Consider the following 21,159-nt stretch of genomic DNA (forward strand, 5'->3'; position numbering starts at 1 on the left):
CTCTGTGCAAGAACCTCTGCACATGCATGCACAGGAGCCAAAGAGCAGAGAGCGCAAACAACACACTGCTGCTTCAGTGCACTAGAATCTGTCTAAAAGCCATTGAAATGCTCTGACTGGGAAGGCAGCAGGTAAATAATCTGTTTTTTTTTTTCTTTTTAAACAATGTCTTTGTGAGTGTTTGGGAGCAAGAGGAAGTGGCTTTCAGCTGGCTTCCTGAGCGATTCCACTAGTTGATGGGCGGAGTGAGAGGAAGGCTGTCAGCTGGGGTGGTGTAGCAGGCGGCGAGTGTGTGTGTATGTGTGGGTGCCAGAGTGTCAGAACAAGGAGTGTATGTGTGCTACTGTTAACATACAGTTCTTGTGTCACTGAAGATTGTACATACATTGAGAAGGTGAGTGGAAAATCTTTTCATGAGCTTATTTTAATCAGAAAGACCAGATTCTGTTTTTGCGTGAAGATGTGTCAGTGGGGCAAGCTGTCTAAATGAAATCACATGTGATTATTTGAAGAAAAAAACAGTTTTGACATATCTACGTGTGTTTACTTATGTTTTCATTATAACCTGCACTAGATTATTGTCAGTTTTCTTTTTCTGCTGTGTGTGAGGATGGGTGTGTTTGTTCTATCTGACTAGTCTTGCATGGACGCAAGGCTTGTCCACAGCCATTGCATGTGTGTCAGTCTAAATCAGTGTTAAATTGCTCTGGGGACGAATATGCTTGCTTGTGACTTACCAGAGGATGTGTTTGTTAGCACGTAGCACGGGGATTTGTAATTTACGTGGTGTAATGTAGTGCAGAAATGCCTTTTTTGGTCAGGTGTGCATATGAGGAGCACCGAGCATCTGTTTGGGGTAAAAGCTGCCAGAGATGGGGGGATGAAAGTGGAGGAGAGCGTGGGGGAGGGGAGGGAGAAGATGCTGGAGAGAGAAGAGAGTGATGGAGAAATGGCAGAAGGAGAGAGAGGGGGTTGAATATTTGAGAGGAATCCCCCAGGAGTCCCCAGAGTATTGTGATGATGACTCTAGAACAGTGCTTGTTCTTGCGGAAGGTTCCTCTCTACAGTACGGCAGGCTGAGCTCGGGTTGGATGTCAATATATAACTCACGTACAATAAACAGATTCTTATTAGAGCATATAATCATCTAGTCTGAATGCATTAGTAGTACTTTGTCAGATAGCACAGGATAGATGAAATACATATTGAATGTATGTGTCATACTTGATGCTTCTTGGTTTGGTGGGTCTTTATTTATTTAATTCATCCATTTTTCTTTATTAAGGCAGTCTGCATGTCAAAAACACTTATTATGCAATGTTGACCCTTTATAATGTAGATAGCCAGTAGTAGTTAATAGTCAGGCCATTAGATTTGTACTTGCCCTGTCCAAACTTTTACTGGCCACACCAATGTATAGAGTTAAAACAAAAATTATTCAGACACCAGATTTAATTTTTGATTTTTTTTTATTAGTGGGTGCAGAACACTGTAGGTCATTTATGTAAGTGAGGCTAGCAAAATAAAGTAAACTGTGACATATTATACCCAAACATTTTTCATGTAGTGGACTACCAGTAAAATTTGGGAGCAAAAATTTGATTTGACACTTTGACCTGACCATGTTTTGTTACATACCTTTCTATCAAAGTTATCGGACATTATCAAGATGAAAATGTTCTGACACAGTTTAACTCTTGAGCTCCTGTCGTATTTTATTATCATTTTCTAATCTGTAGCAAATAAACTGTCCTAATGAGAGAAATGTTGAAGGTGTCTGAATACATTTTGGTTTGACTGCATATTTTAAAGCTGTAATTTTTTTTTTATGTAACTCCAAGAAAGCTTGGCATTTATGCACAAATGTTTACTTGAAACAATTGTTAATAGTGCAAAATATGATAATTTTCAAGACTTGTAAATGGTCATACTATAATATACTAGCCACACACAATAGTCACATTCAAATAATTAGAGATCACCGTAAAATAAAATTTATACATCACACAAAACCAATTTATTTAGCCATGTATTACTTAGTTTGTGTGTGTTCTGGTATGGTTTTTAGGACACAAATGTGTATAATGACATAGGTACTACAACGTAAATATGATTTATGAGGACACTTCCTGTGTGTGTTTATATGGGAACAAATATTCACTAATAACTAAATGTGAACCTGGACCAAATTAGTAAATTGGTACATTTTTTAAAGTTGAGATTCATATATCAATCTAGAATCTGGAGGTGCAAAAAAATCTAAATATTGAGAAAATCACCAAAGAAAATTGTCCAAATGAAGTTCTTAGCAATGCATATTACTAATCAAAAATTAAGTTTATATATAAATATATATATATATATATATTTATGGTAGGAAATTTACAAAATATCTCCATGGAACATGATCTTTACGTAATATTTACTTAATAAAGTTGATTTTACCACCCTCTTTGATGAGAAATATAACATAGCGATTCAGTATCGATTAATAAAAGTCGCGGGGCAGCGCTGACAACAACTTTATGAGCTTCTAAATCTTACTGTTTGCGAGTGGTGTATGTGTGTGTACGCGGGTCAATTAAAGCAGCGCATTAATATAGAACGGTGATTAAACTGAATGGTTTTAATGCATTGGCCTTGTCACACACACATACAGTGGTGTTCAGTACTGTTACATTGTATTACTTTTTAAAAAACAATGAAAAAAAATCTTTAGAAACTCTTTGCATAAAAATCAAATATTGCTTTTTTATCTTATCAATTGAAAATGTTTATGTACTGTATACAGCATGCATTAAAAGAGTAGTTCACTTCCAGAACAAAAACGTACAGATAATGTACTCATACCCTCGTCATCTAAGATGTTTATGTCTTTCTTTCTTCAGTCGTAAAGAAATTATGTTTTTTGAGGAAAACATTTCAGGATTTTTCTCCATATAGTGGACTTCTATGGTGCCCCTGAGTTTGAACTTCCAAAATGCAGTTTAAATGCAGATTTAAAGGGCTCTAAAAGATCCCAGCCGAGAAAGAAGGGTCTTATCTAGCGAAACAATCTGTTATTTTCTTTAAAAAATTAAAATTTATATACTTTTTAACCTCAAACACTCGTCTTGTCTAGCTCTGCATGTCTGTGTATTTTATCAAAGACAGATGGGTATGTCGAAAAACTCAGATCTCATTTTCTCCTCGAACTTCAAAATCGCCCAACATTGCTGCAGAAGTCCCAACCCTGTGTTTACAAAGTGAACATGCAAAGAAGTTCAAATGACTGAACTGGAATACACAGAGTTCATGCAGAGCTAGACAAGATGAGTGTTTGAGGTTAAAAAGTATAAAAAAAAATACATATATTTTTTGAAAATACAGATCGTTTTGCTAGATAAGACCGTTCTTCTTCGGCTGGGATCTTTAGAGCCCTTTGAAGCTGCATTTAAACTGCGTTTTGGAAGTTCAAACTCAGGGGCACCATAGAAGTCCATTATATGGAGAGAAATCCTGAAATGTTTTTATTAAAAAACACATTTTCTTTACGACTGAAGAAAGAAAGACATGAACATCTTGGATGACAAGTGGGTGAGTACATTACCTGTAAATTCTGGAAGTGAACTACTCCTTTAAAAAAAGGGGTGGGGGGTGTATTGGCACCCATAAGACCTTTATTTCCACTTCGGAACACAAATAAAGATATTTTTGATGAAATTCGACAGCTTTCAGACCCTGCATAGACAGCAACGCAACTAAAATGTTTCCAACTGACACGAAAGTGAAGAAATTATTGAAGAAAGTTGTTAGTTTTGTTTTACTGATATCTTTACTACCTTTCTGGGCCTTGAACATGTCAGTTCTGTTGACATCTATTCAGGGTCAGAAAGTTCTCGGATTTCATCAAAAATATCTTCATTTGTGTTCCAAATATGAACAAAGGTCTTATGAGTTTGAAACGACATGAGGGTGAATTATTAATGACAGAATTTTAATTTTTGGGTGAATTAACCCTTAATATGTGCTTTAAAAGTACTAATAAACAACCAATGTGTGTGTTTTAAAACATTAGGAAGACATAAAAACACGCGTGCATCTATGACCAACAAATATTTCTTAGTGATATATTTGAAACACTGCCCCTGAGCCATCCTTATTGCTGAGCCCTGTGTTTATGATACGCTCTTCTGAAGTATGTGTCTATGTGTAATTTTGTGTGGAATAAGAGCATTACTATGGATAAGTGTTTTTGTTCAAAGAGAAAGAATAGGGGGTGGAGAGGTCCTTGAATAGATGTGAATAATATAAGAGCGACCCCAGCACACATCTTACAGTTCACTGTTCAGAGTGGGTGGATCTGGTGCTGTCTGGAGTGTGTGTACTGGTGCGGGTGTGTGTATAAGTATGAACAGCTGTGTGAGACAAAGGTCTTTGTTAAAAGCTGAACTAAATTTCTTCCATTTATTATTTTTCCGCTCTTTCCTGAGAAGCATAGCCAAACTCTTTCATCCTTTTACTCCATTCTAAGAGAGACAGTGAGTGAATATGTGGAGCAAGAGAAAGAGAGAGAGAGGGTATTCTCATGAAGGAGAAAATGACTTCATGCTCTGTTTGTAGACTCAACCACTCTGACTAATACTCACACCAGGCATCTTTTCCCCACCTTATTTCAGACTACAGCTGAAAGTTGTTTTATGACATGTTTTTGTATGAGTGTGTGCCTGTGTGTGCTACTTTGGGGACAAAATCCTGATGAAATTTCACTATGTGGACCTCCTTACACTAAAGGATCATGGAATCATCATAAGAAACACAAAACAAATATATATTTTATAATGAAAATCTGACATATTTACTTTATACTAACAGTCAAAAGTTTTTGAACAGTAAAATTTGTAATGTTTTTTATGTCTCTTCTGCTCACCAAGCCTGCATTTATTTGATCCAAAATACAGCAAAAACAGCATAATTTCGAAATTTTTATTTTAATATATTTTAAAATGTAATTTATTTCTGATTTCAAAGCTAAAAGCTAAAATTTTAGCAAATGATCCTTCAGAAATCATTCTAATATTCTGATTTGCTGCTCAAAAAACATTAATTATTAATATGTTGAAAACAGCTGAGTAGAATTTTTCAGTTTTTTTTGATGAATAGAAAGTTTAGAAGAACAGCATTTATCCGAAATAGATTTTGTAGATTCAGTTTTGTAACATTATAAATGTCTTTATCCCCACTTTTAATCAATTCAAAGCATCCTTGCTAAATAAAAGTATTAATTAATTAAATTAAAAATATTGAATATATATATATTGATTCCAAGCATTTGAATAGTTCAGTGTATAATGTTACAAAGCTTCTTTGGATCTTTCCATTTATCAAAGAATCCTGAAAAATATGCTCAACTCTTTTAAATACTAATAATAATCATAAAAAATTGTTTCTTGAACAGCAAATCATGCCACACTGAAGACTGGAGTAATAATACTAAAACTTCCTCTTTGCTCACAGGAATAAATTACATTTTAAAATATACTCAAATAGAAAGCAATTATTTTAAATAGCAAAAATATTTTACAATATCACTGCTTTTGCTGTATTTTGGATCAAATAAATGCAGTCTTGGTGAGCAGAAGAGACTTCTTTAGAAAAACATAAATCTTACTGTTCAAAAACTTTTGACTGGTAGTGCATTTAAAAAAAACTATAAAGGTTTGTTTGTAATATGAAGCTGTGTGTAGTTTATTATGGCCACCTTTACATCTTTAGTGAAACTGAAAACTCTGAATTAGTGATTAAAGTGACATGGCGAGGGAAAAGCCTTGTATGTATTGATAAGGGGACACCAAGAACTCTGTGTGAGAGTACATTTTAGTATATACACATGACTTTGTTGAAAGTAGAGAATACAGCCCCGGATGTTTGGAATATTGTTAACTCTCCGGGAACCTTGGGTGTTGCTCTTGGCTAAGTGGCAGATTCTGCAGGAAGTAATTTTAACCCACTGTACACACACAAGCTCCTGTTTCATTAAAACCCACACGTCTTGATAATCCCAAATGTTCTCATCCTTTATCTAAATACATTTTAATTTTGATTTATAATGTTTTATGACCTATGTTATCGAATATTGTATGAGGGTTAGCCTGTTGCTACATTCATGGAGAATTGCCTGTAGCTTCCCTAACTCATAACACATGAGGGGAGGCTAGTCTTTTGTTTATAAGACTGAATCTTACATGAGAACAGACTGATAAGGCACCAGGACACCACAGGAAACAAACCATGGAGCAAAACTTTATATACTGATATTTCAGAGTCAAAGACCTTTCATATTTAAACCTGTAGGGTGGTAGCTCATGTCAGGGTTACGTGGGAGGTTTTTGAGACTGTCTGCAGGATGTGCTGATTAAATCTCCAGTGTGTGGTAGATGTTAGTGGTCGGCGAAACGGAGTGACAGGCTTGGTTTGAGTCTTGAGATCTGGTGTCAGGGTCAGTGCCTACTAGGGGACCCCTGGAGTGAAAGCAGAAAAGCATTATAAATCTGTCTCTCTCTTCACACACACACAGACACACACACTCACACGCTCTTGGTACCATCTGGGGCTCAGTGGATGAATTATTAAACTGACTAGTGTCTGCTGAGGCCTGGCGAGAATGTTGCAACATAGGATCATTGGAAAAAATGTGCCTCTATCTTTGTTGTTGTAAAAGTCCAAAAAACGTACCTGTACAGGGAGTTCACTAAAGTTTCCAGCTGAAAAGAACACCGGTGGCAGAAAAAAACACCAAGAACTTTTATTTCTTTTTATATACAGTCATTTCATACTTTTTTTTACTAGTGGGTGCAGGGCACTATAGTTCATTTATGTAAGTGAGGATAGCAAAATAAAGTAAACTGTGACATATTATACCCCAAATAATCTTCATACAGTGGACTACCAGTGACACTGATTAAAATTTGGGACCAAAAATTAGATTTGACACTGTTTGTTACATACCTTTCTATCAAAGTTATCTGACATCATCAAGATGATTTTTTGACACAGTTTAACACTTGAGTTCTTGTCATATTTTATTAGTATTTTCTATAGTAAATATACTGTGATAATATGAGAATAATGTGAGATTTTGAAGGTGTCTGAATACATTTTGGTTTGACTGTAATTCATTTGTGATTATCAAGATTAATTTGTTCTGACACAGTTTACCTGTTTAGAGTTCTTGTCATATTTTATTCTTTTATTTTATTATTTTCTAAACTATAGCAAATAAACTGTGATAATGTGAGAAATGTTGAAGGTGTCTGAATACATTTTGGTTTGATTGTAAATTATGAATACAGGTACAGATTATGTAAGGAATAATTCACAAATTCTTAGAAAATAATGCACACCATGCAGCCATAATGTGAAGCAGTGTGCATTATTTTCTAAGAATTCAATGGACCAATCTGTTATACTACGGTTACCACACATCAAGACATCGATCAGATGATATATTTCAAAGAATTCATCCATTTTTTGTCCTTAAAACGCTATTGTGAGTAGGATTCATTTCTTGCGCATCTCATCCAGTGCCTCCTTTGCTAATTCCAAAATATCATTTTAGACATATATAGTATATAGCAAAATATGCAGTTAATAATGAAGTTTAGACAGAAAGACAGACAGAGTAGTTCACTTTCAGAATTTTTTTTTTTACAGATAATGTACTCACCCCCTTGTCATCCAAGATGTCCATGTCTTTCTTTCTTCAGTCGTAAAGAAATTATGTTTTTTGAGGAAAACATTTCAGGATTTCTCTCTATATAGTGGACTTCTATGGTGCCCCTGAGTTTGAACTTTCAAAATGCAGTTTAAATGCAACTTCAAAAGGCTCTAAATGATCCAAGCTCTTTTTTTTTAGAAAATAACCAATTGTTTGGCTAGATAAGACCCTTCTTTCCTCGGCTGTGATCGTTTAGTGCTCTTTGAAGCTGCATTTTGGAAGTTCAAACTCGGGGGCACCATAGATGTCCATTATATGGAGAGAAATCATAAATGTTTTCCTCAAAAAACATAATTTCGTTACGACTGAAGAAAGACATGAACATCTTGAACAAGGGGGTGAGTACATTATCTGTAAATTTTTGTTCTGAAAGTGAACTACTCCTTTAAGCTCGTGAATTACCTCTGTGCATCTACCAAAAGTGATCTGCAACAGTAGCTGTGTTTCTATTATCCCTTAAATTGTGCAAATTGAAACTGCGAATTGAAAATGCGCCTAATGGAAACGCGTCAATTGCACAAAAACTCCCATATATCACAAAAAAGTTTTTACACTCACATGTGGTGGCTTTTCAGGCAATTCAAAAAAGGAATATTTCGCAAAACAGCAATGGAAACGGCTTTTTCGCAAAACAGGTCACATTCGATTAAAAACAGCCAAAATCCCACAAAAATCCGTTTCCATGACTTAAAAATATGCTTTCGTTGCATAACATCAGTTAATAGAAACGCCGTCATTTTGTAATACTTTTTAATCGACATTTATAAAATATCGCTAAAGTTTTGCGCAAGTCTGTAATGGAAACACGCCTAGTGTCTCTACTAATAGTAGGTTACTTTTCTTACGAATAAGTTGTTATTCGTCAGAGCAGTGTATGTTCACGTGTGTGCTGACTGTATGTGTGTGTATGCGTCTGTAAGGGAGGGAGTGGGAGAAATAGAGTATGTGCTTTCCGGACATAATAATCTGTCGTTTTTATCCTATTGTTTACTGTATTTATTTGTTTGGCCAGTGTCGTTGTGGGTTTTGGTTATTTTGCTATTTTAAGGTGTAAGGATCTTGGAAATAACTGAAATCATGTGGCAAAGTGATGTAGACATGTAATGCGGTCAAGAGCTGCCTGGAACTACGTTCGCCGCGTGTTTCCCTGAAAATAATGCACACCTCTAGAACGTTCGTCAGCCAATCAGATTCAAGCATTCAATGGCACCGTAGTCTAACGATTAATAAAACACTTTGTTAGTGGATGATTTGTAAAGGAATACATTTTGCACCACATAACCAGCTCCATATGTATGCCTAATGTGACGTATAGTTAACTTTATCCGTAGCTTATGATGCAGAGTACTCTAGCACGCGTCACAATAAAAAAACTTAAAGGGGTCACGAAACGCCTTTTTTTTTTTTTTTGTACTGTTCTCTAATGTCCACTTTTAATGTTATCATGATTTTGCCATTAGAAAACATCATAATTTAGTAATTTTGACCACCCTCATCAGAACACTCTGTTTGAATAGGCGTGGTGGATTGTAGACTTTGAAAAAAACGCCCACTGCTATGATTGACTAACAGTTGTGTATGTTTGACCTACATCCTTCATAGATGAAGCAATAGTGACCAAGTAATAAAAAAACAGTTACTCACACTTGTGACATCACTGTCAGATCCAATATCGTCTCGTAGTTTCAATATTTCCGAAAACTCTGCGTTGAATTGTGCCTTGTTTGTAAACGAATCCGTGGCTGACGCGAATTACTGACGCAGTCTGGAACATCATTAAAAATAAAGTTCATCCGTTCTTTCCTAACATTGGGATCAGAAAGAAGGCACTGCAAAGCCTGTGTTTTTCCACAACTTGGCACTGCACAGCACCTTGCTGTCTTCAGAGCTATCTTTATCATTTCTGCGTTTGCCGCTCGCGTTATTTACCACTATGTTTGTGAATTGGTGGGCGGGGCTAAACAGGCAGCGATGTAGAAGCAGGTGTTTATCTTCTTTTGAGGAGGCGGTGTTTAGCCACACTATTGCGTCATAAAGTGGCACATTCCACAACCTGTTGTTTTTGGCAAACTGGCTTCAATATAAGTTGTTTTTAGACTAACCTGAAAGTGTTGAGTTCTGAAACTTACAGGATGTTTTTATAGTACAGTGACCTCTTTTATGTCAAAAGATCAATGAAATTTTGATTTGAAAGCCTTTTAAAGAGTTTGTAGGAATAAGCTAAAGCTTTTACCTTTTACTGGACATTTAATTTCTGAACTGACATTATATGTACAACAACGACGTGTAAAACTTTGTGTCATAGTTATATAAAGTCAATCTTATATGTTTCTATAGAGAAGCCCGTAGATGTGCAGATGTCAACATGACATAAAAATGGACCGTGTTTATTTTCTTAATGCACATTAGGTTTTTTATGCCTGTTTTTCGTCAAGAAAGTTTGTTCATAATCTTTCATCAAAATTACTTGTAACTTATCCCATCCAGACTATTGGATAATGTTAAACAATAGATAAATGGGTACTTTTAAAAGCATTTTAGAAACATGCAATTATTGAAGAATGTATGTAATGTAAGCTCACTTTTCACAATTCAGTTAGTTCACTAATTCACAATGAATAAAATCAAGGTCTGTTCTACATTCCTTTTGTTGAATATCATGTTTCACATGGAAATGTGCCACATTACAGAAGTAAAATTGGCTGTGAACACAAATGCCATTGAATGTCTTGTTGGTGGTAGGGTTGACCAAGCAACAGTTGAAAACATTTGAATACTTTATGAACTAGCCAAAGATTATTGGTCTTATATCCCTAGATCCCTAGTAAAAAAAAAAAAACTATGCCATAATTTATTTCAAATACATTTATTTAATACTAAGTATACTTTCAAATCCATTAACATTTGTGACCCTGGACCACAAAACCAGTCATAAGGGTAACTTTTTGAAACTGAATAAATAATTGAATAAATAAGCTTTCCATTGACAAATGGCTTGTTAGGATAGGACCATATTTGGTCGAGATACAACTATTTGAAAATCTGGAATCTGAGGGTGCAAAAAATGTAAATATTGAGAAAATCACCTTTAAAATTTGTGCAAACTAAGTTCTTAGCAATGCATATTACTAATCAAAAATTACGTTTTGATATATTTATGGTAGGAAATTTACAAAATATCTTCATGGAACATGATCTTTACTTAATATCCTAATGATTTTTGGCATAAAAGAAAATCGATAATTTTGACCCATACAATTTTGGCTATTGCTACAAATATACCCCAGCGACTTATGACTGGTTTTGTCATCCAGGGTCACATTTACTGAAATATTATGAAAGACTTACTAATATAAAATTATAATTAAACTTTATTTGGAGTATTTTTTTATTGCACAAAGCACAAAGCACAATGCATATATCTTAATATTAAGCCTAAAATGTGTTTTAATATCACTATTAATAAGGATTGTATGACCTCTGTATAATATCAGTCTTTAGATGCAAGATATTTAAAGTGTACCTAAAGTATACTTGCAATAGTGCAACTTTAGCACAATCAAATATACTTAAGTATATTCTCAGTTGGACCTCAGCACTACTTCCGCACAATTAAAGAGCATTAAGCACACAAAAAGTTAAGCATTAAGGTTAGCAGGTTTAGTACACCAGAAGTACAATTTCAGGGCATTTATTAAGCACATAAATATATTTGTAGTATACTTAGCACAAAATATACTACAGTGTATTTCAAATACACTGTAGTATATTTTTTCAACTAGGGATGGTTTAAGGTTTTGATTAAGGTTATGATTTGAGATGGTCACCTAAAACCAGTCAACAGACCAACTAAGACTAGAAAATTAGCTTAAGATGATTTAATTTTGGCATAAAATGGACATTCACTTTACCTATTTTTCAAATGTGACCCAGTAACACATCAGTCTTAAGAAACACGAGTATATTTGTAGCAATAGCCAAAAATACATTGTATGGGTCAAAAGTATTCATTTTTCTTTTATGCCAAAAACTATTAGGATATAAAGTAGAGATCATGTTCCATGAAGATATTTTGTAAATTTCCTACCACAATTATATCAAAACTTAATTTTTGATTAATAATGTGCATTTGGACAACTTTAAAGGCGATTTTCTCAATATTTAGATTTTTTTGCACCCTCAGATTCCAGATTTTTAAATAGTTGTATCTCAGACAAATATTGTGTTAATTAAAAAAATGACCCTTACGACTAGTTTTGTGGTCCAGGGTCACAAATGTGATTTATTGATCCCATTGTGACCTTGTAATTTTGTAAAATATTTTTTTCTTTTGTAAGAAAGCAACCCTGATTTCTCTGGTAACATATGCCAGACTTCTCCAATCATTTAGTTTGTTTAAACTGCCCTTCTTACAATGGATTGCTACCATTTTTCTTTGTTGTTACTATATGTTGTCAAGAGACATTGGACAGCCAAACAATTTAGTTAAAATGCGAGTATGCCTTTCCACAAGCAGTGAGCTGGTGGCTTGTAGGTAGGTGGATATGTGACTGGTGTTTTATATTAAAGCATGACGATACTCCTCTTGTTCCTCATTCCTGCGTTATCATAGTCATTTTACCTTCAGTGAAACTTAAGTGCGAGAGTGTTAGTTCAGTTCAAAAACAAAGTATTACAGCAACAGGATGACTCAGTTCCTACCAACTTGCGGCGGACGCTGATTTTGTTTAAATATTTTGGTGCTGCTGTCCACTGAGACAGTAGAGACGTGGAGAGATTAAATGTTGCTGGAACGTTCTGTGTGGAAGTGATTCACAATAGTGGAATTCCCTGCTGCTGCAGAGCAGCTCTAGCAGAGTAATTGGCCCATTTATCACATTGACAGAGACAGACAGAGGAAGAGAAACAGGGAAGGTGGGGTGGAAATACAGGAAGACCAATCTGTACTCTGAAAAGTTCTTTACAACACCGCTGTATCTTTAAAAAAAAATCATAGCCATCGACTGAATGTGTTATCATCACACTTAAGTCAGTTGTTCGGTTGTTTTTGTTCTGATAGTGCAGGCTGGGCTTTTGTATAGGCGTATAAGATAAACTTCAGTCAGGTCTGGAATGTTTCTCAGTGCAAACAGTCTGGGAAAGGTGTGACATTCTAAACCCCTCGACCAGCACATGCACACATACACACACACACACACACACACACACACACACACACACACACACACACACACACACACACACACACACACACACACACATATACACACACACTTACACATGCACACAAACGGCCTTGAGCTGCAGCCGGGCTATTGAACATATGGACTCTAACTGCATGGCTTGCTTTCTCAACAGAGGCTGAAGAATCACCACAGGAGGTCAACTCACTTTTGAAGACCAACGAAACAGGCAGAAGGCGAAAAGAGTCCAAATTAAGGTGAGAGCTAGAAAGAAAATATGTAAAAGGAGAAACAAACACACTGATAACACCCTCTGTATGCAGCACAAAAAAAATGTGGTAGTCTATTCGTGTAACAGAGCGTTACTTGCTATCAGACAGCTGTGCTGATAAGTTTGTGGGTGGGAGTGTTTGAACCATTAGTAGGTTTATCAATAATCATGCCATCTTTCAAATTTCATAGTGCTGTGTTTTTTTGCGGTAAGGCCGAGGCCATCCATTTTCACACGTTGCAGTTCTAGTTTAGAATGTTCCATCAAGAGGAAGTCTCTCTGCTAGGGGAGACTCGATATTACACCTTGATTATTCTTGTTGTGTTGCATTATAACAGACTCTTCAAATGGCCCCTGCAGTGGCACTTCCATTTCCCTGCTGGCCTTCCTGCCCCTGTAGAAATGTGGCAGAGTTGGGTAAATGGCACACATATGGCCCTCTCTCTGGGGATACAGATTAAATGAGCTCCCCCTGCACTTCTTCAAATATATACATGCGGCTTTATAGGCCCCTAACAGATCAGTCTTCTGATGGACAAATCAATAGTGATATTTATGTGCATTTTTAAAGTCGAACAAAGTGACTGAAGTTACAACAGTGAAAACTGGCTGTTGACCCCTAAATATGATGATCCCCATGCATCTAAAAAAAATGCATCTAGCTATAAAGTTGTTTTGACCCAGTGGATGGGTTAAATGTTCAATCTTTGTACTTTTTTGTACTTTTTATGTTGTACTAAATTAACCAATGTACTAATGTGACAAAAAGTCTTGTTTTTTCATACTGAATAGAGTATTATTAGCTGTTTAATTCTTAAAAAAGAGGATTTTAAAAGAGACATTTGCTATATAAATAATTCATATGGAGTTTCATACAGATTAGAATTTATGTCCACAAAATGACCTACAGGTATATTTATTTACATTTTAAACATTTAACCCAACCGCTGGGTCAAAACCCAAATGCTGGGTTTGTCAATATTTTACCCAGCACTGGGTTGTTTTTAACCCACCATTTTTTACAGTGTAGAGCTGTTAGTGGAATAAAATAATTGAAATTAATTATAGGATTTCTAATTTAGACATTTATTATTATTATACATTCAGTACTTTTAAAAGAAATCTCTAATAACTTTGAAAATTCATGTAGATATGTTATAAACTATGGCTGTTACTAGAATAAAATAGATTAACACATTAAGCAGTGTTTAAGAATTGTAAAAATTGTAGAAATTGTTGCATTAAACATATTTCATTAATATGTCAACCTGTTAACTTTGTCATATATATACAGTTGAGGCCATAAGTTTACATACACCTTGCAGAATCTGCTAAATGTTAATTATTTTTTACCAAAAAAGGGGGTGCTCATACACAAAGATGAGTGTGGGATCTTTCAGGTCCCACAAATTCTTTGATTTCTCAGCATTTTTGTATATTTGAACCCTTTCCATGAATGACTGTATGATTATGATTTTGAGATTTTCACATCAGTTGTCCTTGCATAGACTGCAACTATTACAGAAGGTGCAAATGCTCACTGATGCTTCAAAAGGAAACTCAATGCATTAAGAGCCAGGGGATGAAAACTTACTGAATTTGAAGGTCAGGGTAAATTTTACTTATTTTGTCTTTTGGGAAACATGTGAGTATCTTCAGTAGCTTCCGAAGGGCAGTACTAAATGAAAAACAAACAAACATGATATTTAGGCAAAATAAGAAAAATGTACACATCTCCATTCTGTTCAAAAGTTTATACCCCCGGCTCTTAATGCATCGTGTTTCCTTCTGAAGCATCAGTGAGCGTTTGAATCTTCTGTAATAGTTGCATATGAGTCCCTCAGTTGTCCTCAGTGTGAAAAGATGGATCTCAAAATCATACAGTCATTGTTGGAAAGGGTTCAAATACACAAAAATGCTGAAAAACCAAAGAATTTGTGGGACCTGAAGGATTTTTCTGAAGAACAGCGGGCAGTTTAACTGTTCAGGACAAACAAGGGACTCATGAACAACTATCACTAAACAAAAAAAAAAACACAGCTGTGGATCATTCAGGTAACAACACAGTATTAAGAATCAAGCGTATGTAAACTTTTGAACGGGGTCATTTTTAAAAATTCAACTATTATTTTCTCTTGTGGTAAAGAGGTCAGTACTAAATTAAAAAAAAAAAACACGCATTTTGTATGATCCCTCTTATTTTGGTAAAGTAATTAATGTTTTGAAGATTCTGCAAGGTGTATGTAAACTTATGACCTCAACTGTATATTTTTGACCCCCAGCTCCCAGTTTGAAAGCCCCTGGGTTAGACCACATTGAGAGGGTTGCAGTAAAGGGTTAACTGGCGGTAGACGTCTCAACACTTCACATCACGTTCCACACGGACTGTATATCAGCAGGCTCCACACTCTTAAAGTTACTGGCACTATTCTCTTTCCTATCACTGACATTCTCCTTTAGTCTCCCGAGTCTTAATCCCCCTCTCTCTGACCCCCTATAAGGTAAAGTTCTGAGCTCCCGGAAGACAAATAGAGACTGCAATCTAAAATGGCTTTTAAACACAGACTCCACCCTGGATTTGTGTCGATGTCTCTCTCCTGGCTGTAAATGTCTCTTTAGGCCTGATTTACAGAGGTAGGCAGTGTGCTGAAGCTGTCCCCTCTCTGAACTCTTCAGATGTATGGGGTCCCCTGTCTAAAGTTGCCTTTGGTGAGCTCCATCCTTGATTTTAGGAGTGGAACATTTCATTGCTGTCAGATCGCTCTGTATTTCAGTTGCCTAGCAACTGAGGTCCATTGCAAAGATGCCTGGGATGGTCACTAGGTTTAATGAAACAGTCTTTGCGACGGATTACCTAGAGCTGAGGATGAAGATGCTGCTCTTTTTTGAGTGTTGATTCTCATTAGAATGAATTTTGTGTAACAAATGCATAATCAGTAATCTTTAACTAAACATATTTGTATTTATTCTCTTGTTTTGATCTGATGATGTTATTTCCAGTGGCATACAACATGATGCATTAACTGTTGAATCATAATGTAATAATACCAGGAAATAGAACTGTAGATAATGTGATCAAAGTGAAGACATTATCCATGAACATTTGGATGTCAAGATACTGACTACATTTGCAGGCTTTATTGGTTTACAAGTGGAAAGTTAATAGCCCGTGTTAAACTTGTTTCCTTCAGGCCAAGTTGGAGTTTCCTCTCATTTTAAATTTCATTAATGACTAAATCTTGAATATTGAATTAGATTCACATTATAAACACTCAAGGGAAGGTATGTCTTGTGTGGTAGTAATAAGTGGAGTAAATAATGCTGGACGTTGTTAAAAGATAGGAAGTTTCTGCTGTCTTTTCAGTTGAGTCGGGTTGGGCTCATTACCTAGAGTGGTTTACCTAGAATGAGGTCAGTGTGACAGCTGATAGTCTAGTGACCCCTGCTGTTTGCTCTCAGCAGCAGGCCTTTGTATTTAACCTCACTGCAGGAGAGCCGGCTGAGATTCAAAACTCTGATACACCACAGACCTTTGAGCTCACAGTCATGACAGGTGTGCCACAGTGTGCTATCAATACCCATATGGCAGAGCCACATGAATATGAAAGAAGCGCACAAACGCACATTTGCTTTTTCTGCGGTGGTGGGGACTATCCAGTGATGTCTATCGGTTTTATACTAAGCTAATAATATTTTCTACCTCATACTCCTATATGTTAATATATTACATTTAAATTAAATTAAATATAGATGACTGTACAACTATGAGGGAAGCAAAAAACAAACAAAAGATTTATATGGCTTTTTTGCTATTAACTGTGTTGGTGTACCAAATTAAGTATCCACCTTATTTTTTTCCATAAGAGTGGACGCGGTCATTTGTACATTTTATGGGTGTGGCTTCTGATTTTATCCACATCCAGCTATTTTTAGTTGTACAAAACTTGCTTGATATTGCAAATTGGTGTGTCTTACTATGTTATTTTAAAGGGGTCCTATTATGCTTTTTTAGCCAGTGTGTGGTGTGTATGTTTGAGCATAAAAAAACATCTGCAAACTCAAAGTCCATTCCAAAGGGAGATATTTCGTTTTTAAAAAATTTAAAAGAACTACAACCAACGGCTCCTTTGGACTACAACGTTTGTTTTCCGGATGCTATGATGTCACAATGCAGTCCATTAGAGTATCATTCAAATAAATCAGTACAAGCCTCCTTTAGCGATCTGCTGTGATTTTGTAAGAAAAATATACATATTTAAAACGTAAGAATCACTTTAATCTAGTTTACGCAGTTGTACACGGAACTAGCTGCTTTGGGAAGGGCCGTGGCAGTACTGAAACACTTTCTAAGCTGTTCGTCAATTGCAATGCAGTGGGACTGCTATCCAATCACAACACATTTCGTTTTTCGGAAGGCGGACCTTCATCAAACCCAGAACTAATCGAGCCATTTGTGCCAGCCTGGGGAGAAAGCTATTGTAATAATGTAAATTATGTGAAAAATAATGCATTTTTCTAACCACCAAGCATGAGAGCTTGTTCTAGTGCACCCCCAAAACAAAATAAAGACTTCGTAAAAGAGCATAATATGACTCCTTTAATGTATTATTTTAATTATGAACACGCTGGTTTGTAGTGCAAACTGTTTTACTGTTTACGGCTTAATTCCGCGTTGAAGAAAACGGTGGATAGAGTCTAAATAGGTCAAAGCAGACAATGTGATAGGAAGTGAGGTACCGTATCAGTGCTTTTGATGCTGTTCTCCAGTATAGGATGATAGTATGGCAGTGTCCCCACCAGCAAGACTTCCTTTGTCAACCAGATTCAGACCAGTAGCAAACCATGACTTACATATAGTATGAGCAGTTTTTGATGTAAAATAGTATTGTATAATTTCAAAATTGTAAACAAAAGCAGAATGGTCTGACTTTAGCTGAAGTTCTTTTTCATGGGATTCGTACCCAGGGATTCCACATACTAAGTCCAGTTCCGTGCCGGCTAAGCTACTGAGCAAGCTTGATATGGCCAAAGCAAAACACATGGAGCTGTAATCATATACGAAAACACAAGTGCTGGCTGTTTTACTGCCTGTAGTGTTAATTTCTGTTGGAAACTGCAGTGATATGTACTTTCGTCTCTTGCGAAAAAGTTCCCACAGGTACGTTTTCGTCATGAGGTGGAGTGTTTCTGTACTCATGCAAATATTAAAGGAGTGTAAACTTTTGAACAGAATGAAGGTGTGTACATTTTTCTTATTTTGCCTAAATATCAATTAAAAAATAAAATAAATAAATACTGGCCTTTAAAAGCTACAGAAGGCACAAGGCGTGAAAAAATGGACCTTAAAACCATACAGTCATTGTTTGAAAGGGTTCAAATACACAAAATGCTGAAAAACCAAAGAATTTGTGTGACCTAAAGGATTTTTCAGAAGAACAGCGAGCAGTTTAACTGTTCAATACAAACTCATGAACTAAACCAAAAAACACAGCTGTGGATCATTCAGGTAAAAACAAAGTATTAAGAATCAAGCGTATGTGAACTTTTGAACGGGTCATTATTTTTTGTTTATCAATTCAACTATTATTTTCTCTTGTGGACTATGTAAACTTCTTTTATGTATCCAGGTCAGTGCTAAATAAAAAATAACATGCATTTTGTATGATCGCTTTTATTTTGGTAAATGAATTAACATTTTGCAGATTCTGCAAGGTGTATGTAAACTTTTGACCTCAACTGCAAATACGCTGAATTTGTTCTTCCATGTGTATTACAATGCAGTAGGCCTGAACCGGCAGCCTCATGGCCACCAACAATACTGCTAGCATCGCTCAGGCTCGCAAACTGGTGGAGCAGCTCAAGATGGAGGCCAATATCGACAGGATAAAGGTAAGCATCCAAATGAAACATATTAACTTGCTTAGGAATGAAAATACACTGAGCATTGTTTGGTGACTATTTGTGTTTTCATTGAATCAACATCAGGTCTCCAAGGCAGCGGCAGATCTGACATCTTACTGCGAAGCCCACGCTAAAGAGGATCCCCTTCTTTCCCCCGTGCCTGCATCTGAGAACCCCTTCAGGGAGAAGAAGTTCTTCTGTGCCATCCTGTAACCAGCGCTGCCCAGCAATGGACTCACCTGCTCCCTCTGGGATACATTCATGGACATAAAACATGTTGATCTTTTTACAAGGGCTGGAGAGATGCAGTGGAGAACCCTTCAATTCTCCCAGCTCTCTATGAGCCCTGATTAAAGCCACTGACTCCACCTAGTGGCCTTGAGATCCAAAGCTGAGCATAGTTACAAGAATCTGTCGAAATTCAGAAGGGAGCGCAGCAAAAAACACGAGTGACTGTCATTGTAGCAGATCAGCCAGGATGTGTTGTGAAAAATATTCAAGTATTCAAAGGTTTCTGTGGTTCTGATGAGGTATTCAAATATTTTTCTTTATTGATTTTTAGTGGGCTGTGATCATTGATCTGATCTTAGAACCCATTGATTACTAAAATTGCTGTTATTTGTTTATTTTTTGCTATACGCCTACCATTTAGGTAGCTTTCTGTAACCTTTTATGGGTACAGCATTTTTTTTTCTTTTTTAATTTAATGAATGACAGTTTAGTGAACTTTTCTAATGAATTCACGTTTCGACAAATATTCCTAAAATGAAATACTTATCTTTTAGATGCTGGTAAAAAATATTGGTCTGTACAGCAAATGAAGTTTCTTTCTTTTTTGGTCTTAAGCATAGTTCTCTTTTTACTCTTTGTACAAAAATGTTAGCAAGTTCAGCTGTGTTGTGCTATATGTTTTGAATATTTGTGGTGATATCAATAATAACTGCATGAAGCCTGACAACGTGCTGTCTTTTTTCTTTCAAACTGTTACCACCAATCAAATTAAGTATCTAAAAAACAACCACAACAGCTACATCCCATGATCTATGATGTCTTCCATTAAAGAGGTCATCAGATGCCCATTTTCCACAAGTTCATATGATTCTTTAGGGTCTTAATGAAAAGTCTATAATATACTTTGGTTAAAAATTCTCAATAGTAGTTTAAAAAAAACACCCTTTTACCTTGTCAAAATCAGCTCTGCAAAAAATCAACTCATTTTATTGCATGGTCCCTTTATATGCAAATGAGCTCTGCTCGCCCCGCCCCTCTCTGATGTGGGATTATGTGCCTTAATGTTTACTTTAGCTTCATTTAGCTGCGTTTTGTGGCAAAACTTCCCAACAAGCACGATATTAGAAAGGCCATTTGCAAAGATGCATAAAAACCCTTATACTCACTTCTGCTGTGGGTGAAGCTGCATCAGGAAAGTTTCGCACAAATAGACCCATATATAGATCGGGATCGGCGCTTTCATTTTAAAAACAAAAGTAATGTTATCCTCTGTATCTTCAGTGGCTCAGATGTCGGGAGTAAATGACTACTGCTATGTTCATTATTACATCCAACAACAGAACACCTCAATCGCTCAATCTGAGACATTCTTGTCTTCCTCTGCACCTGAGTCGACACAATGGAGATTGGAGTTGGACTGTTTCAGCTCGGTGAGGGTGGGTCTAAGGTAATACGTTCATGTCAATCAACTATCATAGGAGCGGCCTCTGTTGGTGTGCCATCACACCGACAAGAACCTGAGAATGAACTGATTTTAAAAAGGAGATATTACTTTTAAAGATAAATTTTTTTTTTTATCATTGTAGGGTGGTTGTGTACTAGGGGTGGCACGGTACATGAAAAACAACCGAACCATTCGGTTCGCTTGTCTCGGCTCGGTGCGTGTGTGCGTCGCACGGTTCAACGGTTCAACGCATGCGCAATGTAGCCTCGTGAGTGTCCTTTTTGCGCGAAATAAGAGGTGTGTGTAGACACAGAGACAGTAAAAGTGGAGTGCTGCAGGTTACGTCACGTGTAGAAATGGCAAGTGGGAGAGA

General features: G+C 36.2%; 1 protein-coding gene across 2 annotated transcripts; it reads left to right on the top strand.

Annotated features, from left to right (window-relative positions):
• On the top strand, positions 1–20,069 carry gng2 (guanine nucleotide binding protein (G protein), gamma 2). Of its 2 annotated transcripts, none has more exons than XM_073834107.1 (4): positions 1–131; positions 13,115–13,196; positions 18,992–19,099; positions 19,196–20,069. In XM_073834107.1, the coding sequence occupies exons 3-4, from the start codon at positions 19,013–19,015 to the stop codon at positions 19,322–19,324; spliced, it is 216 nt and encodes a 71-aa protein (XP_073690208.1). In that variant the 5' UTR covers positions 1–131; positions 13,115–13,196; positions 18,992–19,012; the 3' UTR covers positions 19,325–20,069. The 2 variants fall into 2 exon arrangements, with proteins under 2 accessions (XP_073690208.1, XP_073690207.1); XM_073834106.1 differs by lacking the exon at positions 1–131 and adding an exon at positions 253–394.
• Positions 20,070–21,159: the final 1,090 nt, after the last annotated feature.

The sequence above is a fragment of the Garra rufa genome, chromosome 2 (assembly GCF_049309525.1).
Source record: "Garra rufa chromosome 2, GarRuf1.0, whole genome shotgun sequence".
Lineage (NCBI taxonomy): Eukaryota > Metazoa > Chordata > Actinopteri > Cypriniformes > Cyprinidae > Garra > Garra rufa.

Bases quoted from the DNA above. Each gene is read 5' to 3' on its own strand.
- gng2 (XM_073834107.1), top strand. From the start codon at position 19,013: ATGGCCACCAACAATACTGCTAGCATCGCTCAGGCTCGCAAACTGGTG. The intron at 19,100-19,195 runs GTAAGCATCCAA...AATCAACATCAG, and splicing joins CCAATATCGACAGGATAAAG to GTCTCCAAGGCAGCGGCAGA.